Raw genomic sequence first — 10,795 nt, forward strand, 5'->3', positions numbered from 1 at the left:
AAGAAAGTTTGGTCAAAATCCGTTGAGAAATGTAGGAGGAGTTGCTCACAGAAGAAATTGTTCACTATATATTCTCTAGAATGAAAAAAAACAAAGGGCCATATTTAGGTCCAATATATACCAATTGCAAAACCCTGACAATATGTGTCAGGGCACTTGATGACAAAGCTATTGAGAAAGTTTGGTCAAAATCCGTTGAGAAATGTAGGAGGAGTTGCGCACAGAAGAAATTGTTCACTATATATTCTATATAAGGAAAAAAACAAAGGGCCATAATTAGGTCAAATATTATCTTATCGCAAAACCCCGACAATATGCGCCAGGGCACTTGATGACAAAGCTTCTGTGAAAGTTTGGTCAAAATCCGTTGAGAAATGTAGGAGGAGTTACGCACAGAAGAAATTGTTTACTATCCTATATAAGGAAAAAAACAAAGGGCCATAATCAGGTCAAATATTATCTAATCGCAAAACCCCGACAATATGCGCCAGGGCACTTGACCACAAAGCTTCTGTGAAAGTTTGGTTAAAATCTGTTGAGAAATGTAGGAGGAGTTGCGCACAGAAGAAATTGTTTACGACGGCCCGCCCGCCCATCCGCCCGCCGACATACCTCAATCTAATAACCAGTTTTTTCCTTCGGAAAACCTGGTTAAAAAACCCAACAGACAGATGGCTATTTAGTAAACTGTGTCCTACTTACAATTTATTATATGATACAACTCGTTATGGCATTCATTGGAAAGATAATTACAAATTGCATAAAGTTTCAATAAAGCATTTATTTTTTAGTTCAGCTATACATCAGCTATTATTCCTTTTCTTATAATAACATGTCTACAGTTTACTAATTTTTACAGTTCTAAGTACTTACAAATTTATCAATATGTTGAAAGGTAATAATTGATAAACACGCTTTATACCACACGATAATCGTACATTTTAAGTCCTGCATGTCATCTTTCCTGTCTGAAAAGTCCCTTATCTGCAAGCTAGTTGCCTAATACATGTACAATGTATTTATATTTTGATATTCATGTCTAAAAAGCCCCTTAACTGCAAGCTAACTGCCTAATACATGTACAATGTATTTATTCTTTGATATTTAATTCACTTAAGGACAGATAAATCGGAATTAACTAAAGACAGAATAGAACATGGCAATATATATAATCAGAAGTAAATGAAGTTCACGATTTCTTGTCTTTTTCTAATTCTTTAATTTGGGCAGCTTTACCTGCTGCAGCTGCTGCTAGAATTTGTTGACTTGTTGTGATAGATGTCCCTGAGGAACCAAGAATAACATTTGCTGGACTCCCAGGGGTAACACCTGTTATAGACGACCCAACTGTTGTAAATATGACATTAGCAGGGCTTCCAGAGTTTGAACCCGTGACAAGTTTACTCAGTGTTTGTCTAAGGGCTGCATCACTTTGCACAGCAATTGTCTGTCCTGTAGGACCAACTGTTTGGATAAGCTGACCTTGTGTTGAGAATCCCTGAACTCCTCCGGCAAGCTTCACAGATCCAGGATTAATTATTCGAGCAAATACAGGCTTCCCTTGCTGTGGTGTTTTTCCCTGTGGTCTAGAATTCTGAACAATATGACCAGGAGGTAGCACTTGCCCTTGCTGCAGAGCTGGCTGGGAAATTAAGATTGTAGCTTGACCTGCCTTAAGTCCAGCTTGTTGTGAAAGAACTGTTCTAACCATTTGAAGATTAGGACTTTGTGGGGTACCCACTGCACCTGAAACTGGAAAATGAGTGATTCTTTACTCTTTTATCCTTATTTTATCAACTAGAAATCTCAGTAGAGTTACAGTGCTAAGCTATTGTATCTGAACACACTGGTATGTATTATTTCAAATTTAGCATAAACATGGAAATTTGTCACTTTTATACAAAAGATTTGTTACATTGAGACTTTTATACAAGAGATTTAGAGGACCAGCTTGGTCCACTATTTTCAGAACAGAACAGAAAATTGCAAATATAGAGATAATAGGAATTAATGGTCCCAATGACCTAGACCTTTGACCTTTTCACCCAAATATAGGACTCATCAAGATGCACCCACATACCCTGTTTAAATGTAAACTTATATTCAACTTGAAGCAACCGACAATAAGCAAAAACATTTTAACTAGAACTCCGCGAGTCAGATGTGTCGCCTTGTGAACAATATACTAGTAGTTTAGGAGAAATGGCCAGGACAAAAATGAAATATGAAAATTAACAAAGGGCAATAACTCAAAAAATAATAGGTGCGGAGCAGCAGTTTCTGTGCACTGCACTTCTTATCAAAAAGATCTATCATTCTATGAAGTTTCAAGTCCATATCTTTTATTATTTATGAGAAATGACCTGGACAAAAATAAAGTATGAAAATTAATAAAGGGCAATAACTCAAAAGTAAGAAATGCAGAGTACCGGTTCTTGTACACTGCACTTTTTCTTAATGAGATTTATCATCCTATAAAGTTTCATGTCCATAGCTTTCATACTTGAGTAGAAATGACCTGGACAAAAATAAAGTATGAAAATTAACAAAGGGGATATTACTCAAAAAATAAGAAATGCAGAGTACCGGTTTGTGCACTGCACTTCTTTTTAATGAGATCTATCATCCTATGAAGTTTCAAGTCCATAGCTTCAATACTTTCGGAGAAATGGCCCGGACAAAAATAAAGTATGAAAATTATCAAAGGGCAATAATTCAAAAAATAAGAAATGCTGAGTGCCAGTTATTGTGCATTGCACTTCTTCTTAATGAGATCTATCATCCTATGAAGTTTCAAGTCCATAGCTTTTATAGTTAAAGAGAAATGGCCCGGACAAAATTAAAGAATGAAAATTTACAAAGGGCAATAACTCAAAAATTAAGAAGTGCAGAGTACCGGTCCTTGTGCACTGCACTTCGGGTTATTGAAAGAAGCATGCATACCAAGTTTAAAGTCAATCCGACTTATAGTGACTGAGTTATGCTCCGGACAAGTTTTAGGGGACCCCTATATGTCGCCTTTACAAAAAGTAAAAACATAGGTCATTTTGACTAAACACAAGTATGTTCATAGGACTCATTAAGATGCATCTACATAACAAGTACTTAGATTTTAGATCATTGCATTTCAATGAAGGCCAGTTTTATTATTTTAGGTCCCAGTAGTTTTGACATTTGACATTTTAACCTGAAAATGGGTGTGGCAGGTAGATATCATTAAAGTGCATATACATAGAAAGTATGAAACTCCTAGATCAATGTGCTTTAATGACCAGTTTTGTGGGGTTTTCTTATGTCTCAGAGAGCCTGACCGTTGACTTGAAAATGTGCCTGGCAGATAGAACACATCACGGTGCATCTACATATTAAGTTTCAATGTAATAGCTTTTGTTAGTATTAAAGTTAAAAAGTGTAAATGAAAACTGACTTTATATCCCTGTATAATTATAATTATATTTCAATGTAAATGCATTTGCATTGTACATCATTGTATAATACTTACACCTACCTACAGTATCTGTTGTGGATTGAGTCTCTACATTTTTCAGACCACCAGGCTGCTGTAAAATAAGCTGTGCAGGAACAAGTCCTGCCTGTCCATGTGTAAGTACTTTACCATGGCTTTTAGTGGCTGAAAATTGGAATATAAATAATGTTTACTCAGAAAAGTGATACAAAATAAAACTAGAAATGTGTCCATAGGACACGGGTGCCCCCACCGCGCCACTGTTCTGTCAATCTTTTTACTAAGTCAAGGGAAATAAATATACAAATACTGGATAAATCCACAAGCGAAACCCCAGGTGCAAATCTAAAATATGCTGAGCAACCTGCCCATAAGGTTTAATAACTATGTCAAATCCTTTTTGAGAAACTAAGTGAAGGGCAATTACTCTAAAAATACTTAATAAATCCAAACGGAAATACCTGGTGCACAACTGCACATGCTGATCAATATTCCTGTAAAGTTTCATGACTCTAGGTCAAATACTTTTTGAGTTACGAGCGACACATGTTGAAAATTGCCAAATTTTACAAACTCAAGGGCAATAACTCTGGAAATACTAAAAATATCCAGACGAAAATACCCAGGTGCACAACTACACATGCTGATCAACATTCCTGTAAAGTTTCATGACTCTAGGTCAAATACTTTTTGAGTTACGTAGGTCAAATACTTTTTGAGTTACGTGCGACACAAGTTGAAAATTGCAAAATTTTACTAAGTCAAGGGCAATAACTCTGAAAATACTAAGAATATCCACACGAAAATACCCAGGTGCACAACTACACATGCTGATCAACATTCCTGTAAAGTTTCATGACTCTAGGTTAAATTCTTTTTGAGTTACGTGCGACACAAGTCGAAAATTGCAAAATTTTACTAAATCAAGGGCAATAACTCTGAAAATACTAAAAATATCCAGACGAAAATACCCAGGTGCACAACTACACATGCTGATCAACATGCCTGTAAAGTTTCATGACTCTAGGTCAAATACTTTTTGAGTTATGTGCGACACAAGTTGAAAATTGCAAAATTTTACTAAGTCAAGGGCAATAACTCTGAAAATACTAAAAATATCCAGACGAAAATACCCAGGTGCACAACTACACATGCTGATCAACATTCCTGTAAAGTTTCATGACTCTAGGTCAAATACTTTTTGAGTTACATGCGACACAAGTTGAAAATTGCAAAATTTAACTAAGTCAAGGGCAATAACTCTGAAAATACTAAAAATATCCAGATAAAAATACCCAGGTGCACAACTACACAAGCTGATCAACATTCCTGTAAAGTTTCATGACTCTAGGTCAAATACTTTTTGAGTTACGTGCGACACAAAAGTGAACGGACGGACAAACGGACGGAAGGATGGAAGGACGGACGGACAAGGGTAAATCTAAATGCCCACCACTAACGTGGGGGCACAATGAAATAAATAGCAAAGATCTTTTAATCACTTATATATTTATGTAATGAATTTGTTCTACTTTATATTATGAGCTACCTGTTAATACACTTTGATATTTTGAATAGAAAATGATAACATTAAGGTATTAGGACCCTAATGGGGGCACAATGAAATAAATAGCAAAGATCTTTTAATCACTTATATATTTATGTAATGAATTTGTTCTACTTTATATTATGAGCTACCTGTTAATACACTTTGATATTTTGAATAGAAAATGATAACATTAAGGTATTAGGACCCTAATGGGCACTATTAGGAACTAAAGAATTGACATCATAGGTCAGATGTATACCTTAAAGTACACCTGTATGCAAAATTTAAACAAAGTTTACCGTACGGAAATCAAGTTATGGCCACTTTTCTGAACTCAAGCTAGGTTGTTATGAGGGCCTTTTTTTAGAAATGAGGAAACCTTTAAATATCTGCAATAACATTCTAATGAAAAAATGTTTCCCATGAATGTTTTTGGTAAGAAACAAATAGTACCATTCAGCTAACAATCCACATAAGCAAAAAATTATGGTTTCTACTTAAAATTTAGGATGAAATCTGTAATAAAAATGTTACCCTATGCCCGTGCCCACCCATTTTTACCACATGTCTGACCATTTTTCTAGCTTAGGTGAGCCTAATTCGAATGAAAAGTTTCTTAAAATTTACCCCAAATGAGTGCCTGTTTTCAAAGTTTCCCTAAAACTTTTAAAGAAGTAATATTGGTTGATCTTGTAAAAATATGAAAATACTTTTACCGTCTAGTTTTGATTATATTACACTTTGAAAATATCAGGTACCATATTTATTACTAGATTTAGCATACTTGTAGCCAAAATAAATAGACCTATATAGAAAATTACTAAAATTCAAAAATTAAACCACTTTTTTCTTTCCATATGGGACATGAGAGAGTACATAAATAAGTGTTAAAAGAAAAAAAAGAAAAGACAAAAAAAGTTGACCGCTTCTGGGGATTGAACCCGATGGCCCTCAGTTTGTCAATGTAGTTAACAGTAATGCTTAGCCTATTTGAATACTCTTCAGTTAGGAGGGTTAATGCAGTGTAGGGTGCTGCAGAATACCGCTTTAAGTAGCCAATCTACAGTTAATTGGTGGAAAATAATGAGTGGTCGGCTGTCTTTTGATATCCCTCCTAACAAATATTACAATGTCTATCATATGAATCAAGTTTTTCACTGACATCATAAAAGACAAGATGGATACAACTGCATGTGGTGTTAAAGGGCAATCATTATACGAATAACCAACTTTTATAAAATCAGTAAACTTTAAAAAGAGAGGGCACAACTTCTGAAAAGTATTGCTTCCAGGGTATGTTCCCTTGTCTCTTATAACTGATATTTCAAGTATTAATGTTTCATGTTTGATACTTGTTTAAAAGTTTTGAATTCATTTTGCTGATACTAAGAAATTTTGAACAAATTCTAAAAATTAAAAAGGGTCTTCACGTCCCAAAATATAAGCTTTCAGAATAAGTGCCCTTTGTCATTCAAGATGTGCCTTGCATGGAGATATTAGCAAGATTATTGTTGATATCTGTTAAAACTCGTTTGAAATGTACTCTAATAAAACAGGGATTTTTGATCACAAAAATTCGTCTGTTTAATACAGGGGCATAGACTCAGACAAAACAAGTCTAAGGTTAAAAGTGGATCATGAAATGCCAAATATGAACAACGGCCATTTTTCACAATATGCTCATTGAGGGAAAAGGGTTAATAGGCCAATGTTAATAAGGGTCCAATTAAAACAAGAGCTGTCCGTAAAGACAGCGCGCTCGACTTTTTTTAGTGCTTGCCGTATAATACAAACATTGACAGTTAAGGGCCATAAATTCAAATAAATCTTTGACAGAATTACCTTCTCCTGGACATGTTTGGGAATCAATGATTGTAAACAAGTATTCCAACTTTCAAATTAATATCTCAAACAGTTCAGTCGAAAAAGTGGACTGGTACTGAAAAACTTAAACCACAGATTCTAAGTCGAATAAAAAGGCCTTAATTTTTAAAAACAAATCCTTGACAGAGTTACCTTCTCTTGCGTACAGATAGGGGGTAATGATGATGTGAAATAGCATTAAAAGTTTCAAAGCAATATCTCAAGGGTTAAGGGGCAATAAGTGGATTTTACCCATATTCAATGTATTTTCTAAGTCAAAAAGGGGCATAATTCTGTCAAAAACCTTGACAGAGTTATGTCCTCTTGTCTGTTGATGAAGGTCGCCTGATGGTAAACAAGTATGGTCAGTTTCAAAGCAATACCTCCAATGGTTTTGAAATAAAGTGGAGGTGGTACAAAAAACTTAACCAAGATTCTAAGTCGAGTAAAAGGCCTTAATTTTTAAAACAAATCCTTGACAGAGTTACCTTCTCTTGCGTACAGATGGGGGTAATGATGTGAAATAGGGTGCACGGGGCTTAAAAGTTTCAAAGCAAATCTCAAAGGGTTGAAGTGCAATAAGTGGATTTACCCATATTCAATGTATTTTTCTAGTCAAAAAGGGGCATAATTTTCTGTCAAAAACCTTGACAGAGTTATGTCCTCTTGTCTGTTGATGAAGGTCGTGATGGGTAAAACAAGTATGGGTCAGTTTCAAAGCAATACCTCCAATGGTTTTGAAAATAAAGTGAGGTGGTACAAAAAACTTAACCAAGCTCAATACACTTTCTAAGTCAAAAAAGGGCCATAATTCTGTCAAAAAACCTTGACAGAGTTATGTACTCTTGTCTGTAGATAGGAGGTTATGATGGTGAACAAGTATGGTAAGTTTCAAAGCCATACTTGCTTAATACTTCTGAAATAAAGTGGGGTGGTAAACGAAAAACTTTAACCAAGGGTGTGACGCCAACGCTAACGCTAACGCTAACGCCGACGCCGGGGCGAGTAGGATAGCTCCCCTGTTTCATAAAAAGTCGAGCTAAAAAGGGAAAAATGCCAAGTTTAAAAAGGGCCATAACTTCAAAAATATACTTCAGAAAATAAAGCCCCCTTGTTCTTACAACTTTTTCTAGTCATGATTAGCAAGCATTCCTAGTTTCATACTGATATAACTCTATAAATTGTTTGAGTAATGGCCTACAATAAAGTTTTTGTATGACATTACATTGATCACAACGCTGCAGCAATCATAACAGCTTGACTTTTACTTCGAAAAAGACGAGAAAACAATGAGTAGTCCCGTCCACAGTGAAAATTTAATAATGATCATGACAGTAAAAGTTGTGTACCATACCTGTAGGTCTTAGAGTGATACTTCCACCAGACGTAAGCTGTGTCACCATTACCCCACCAGGATTAGTTGCTTTTGACTGGCTGAGCACTTGCCCTAATGCTCCATGGGAAACAGCTGATTGGCTGAGCACTTGTCCTAATGCACCCTGCGAAACAGCTGATTGGCTGAGTACTTGTCCTAATGCACCCTGCGAAACAGCTGATTGGCTGAGCACTTGTCCTAATGCACCTTGTGAAACAGCTGATTGGCTGAGCACTTGTCCTAACGCACCCTGCGAAACAGCTGATTGGACTGAGCACTTGTGCCTACATGCATCCTTGTGAACAGGCTGATTGGCTGATAGCTCGTCACAGTAGCAGGTGAACCAGTACTGACTACTTTGCTGCTACTGCCTAGACAAAACATAAAGTTAATGTGAACATCAACAGTAATCTGCCAATAATTTACCTTTTGGGCTGATGCCATTTTAATTATTTTTTTGTTTGGGTTTTTTACGTCAGCAGGACATCAGTAATAGGTCATTCGCGACGTTCCATGCTTTACTAGGTGGTAGGGAGAGCCCTCAGGCTGCCTCTACCGTGCTACTATTTCAGGCACAAACGCGGACAGCCGGAGTAAAGCCACCGATGTTCCGTAGCTAGTCTGGATGGCTGATTTCTTTTTAGAAAAGTTAATATGAAACTGTATTTACCTGAAGAGAAGAATAGGCAAGGCAGATAATGGCGTTCTCGCTGTGCACAATTAAACCAAGTCAATAAAATTAATAAACAATGCGTACGTTTTTACACATTGAGAGTGTAAAAGTTATTTTTAAGAGTTAGGATTTATCCATAATTAATATACCCTTCCAATTCTTTGCAGAACAAATGGAGACCAAAATGATCAATTTGATTGAGAATTATACACTGGAATTGCCAATAAAACTGATGTCGTCGCGAAGCTGGTATCGACAATTTGACACACTTTCAAACTCTTACACAGTTTTTAATTCGAGGATTTTGTCATATGGGTATCTATCATGACTGTTCGCTAAGGCCAGCTCTCACTGAGGTCTATAAGACTAAACATAAATATTGAATTTCGTAGATAGATGACATGCAGCTTTATCGGCATTAAACGGGGTCTCACTAAAAAGCGTCCCGAAGGATTTTAGCGTCCCGAAGCGTCCTGAAGCGTCCCGAAGCATTATTGTTAATTTAAACAGCCAGAAGGGTTATATTTATTGTAAATGAGCAGGCGGATATACAAAAGACAATAAAAATATATGTTAAAAACCATATGGTGGACTATTTATTCTAAATAAGTATTGTAACACTTGTCAATTTTTGGTCATTTGATATGATTAGAATAATTATTCCATCAAACAGTCTTCAATTATCTTTTGTATATCTGACTGTTTTAAGTGCTGGTCTATGTAACAAATTCAAATTTTATGTTTTTAGTCTTTTGGACCTAAGTTGAGTGCCTTTAAAAAATTGAGTGAGTGAATGAACTGAAATTTTGCACACAAGTAATTGGTCTTGGCCTACATCAAACGTAACATTAATCTTGAAAAATTATTTCCAGTCCTGTCATTTCAAAAAACCTTGGTGGAGTCCCTTTAAGGTGAAATAAGATCATACGGGCTGGTAAAACTAACTTCAAACGTGTAAATGGTTAAGATTCAGTAAAAATATATATTTTTCTTTTTTGCTTCAGTCAAAAGTATACAAACCAGGTTGCTTAGACTGTGATATAGTGACCACACCTCCCTGGGCAGCTCCTTGAGGAATAATATTAATAGTTCCCTGTGGTGTCTGTATCACTCCTAGTGCTTGCTGACCTTTTACCTGCAAGCTGTAAGATTTGACCTTTAGCATGAGCCTAATGGTTTTCTTGTAACTGGACAGGTTTGCCCGGTGATACTTGTTGCAAAACGTTTCCACCTGAAAAATACATGCCAAATTTAGCAAAAGAAAACAAAACAGTGGTCATTCACTTGAGATCCATTGCTAGAAGAGGTCATAACTCTTCAATGCCATTCATAGAATTACAATTTGTCTCTGGGCATTACAGTCTCTGAAGAAAACTTTTATTTCAAGACAGTAGTCTAGCCTGACCAAGAGATCGTTCCCATGAAGTTTGGTCAAAATCTACCATGCGGTTAAGGATATGTTGTTTAAAGGAATTTTATTTAAAATGAAGCACACTTGTCATCATGCTATCACAAAACTACTCCTATTTTCACACATCATGCACCATTGAGAAAAAAAGGAATTATTCTACTATGAACATACATAACAAAATTATGTACTCTTTCTTACAAGAGGAAGAAGTGGTCATTGGCAAGTGTGTAATGTTTTTAAGCAATTTGTCAATGAGGTCAGTAAAAAAGGTGCAATAGTGATAAGGAGATCTGTACAAGTAGAACATCTTCTCATTATAGTCATGTACAAAAAAAACCCCTTCCTGACAGCATGTCTATATCAGTGAAGCATTATTATCAAGTTAAGTATCATGATCAATTCTACTAAGTAGGCAAGTTATAAATATTGAATGTGAGAGACAATAAAAATAAGCATGC

At 35.8% G+C, this 10,795-nt stretch overlaps 1 protein-coding gene across 1 annotated transcript; it reads right to left on the minus strand.

Moving 5' to 3' along the window:
• Nucleotides 1-761: 761 nt before the first annotated feature.
• Nucleotides 762-8,697, minus strand: LOC132760537 (POU domain, class 6, transcription factor 1-like). Its single transcript, XM_060752524.1, has 4 exons — nucleotides 8,680-8,697; nucleotides 8,233-8,617; nucleotides 3,509-3,631; nucleotides 762-1,752 (listed from the first exon to the last, which is right to left on the minus strand). The coding sequence occupies exons 1-4, from the start codon at nucleotides 8,695-8,697 to the stop codon at nucleotides 1,190-1,192; spliced, it is 1,089 nt and encodes a 362-aa protein (XP_060608507.1). The 3' UTR covers nucleotides 762-1,189.
• Between the last annotated feature and the right edge of the window lie 2,098 nt (nucleotides 8,698-10,795).

This window comes from Ruditapes philippinarum, unplaced genomic scaffold (assembly GCF_026571515.1).
Source record: "Ruditapes philippinarum isolate M1 unplaced genomic scaffold, ASM2657151v2 ctg6773_1_1_1_1, whole genome shotgun sequence".
Lineage (NCBI taxonomy): Eukaryota > Metazoa > Mollusca > Bivalvia > Venerida > Veneridae > Ruditapes > Ruditapes philippinarum.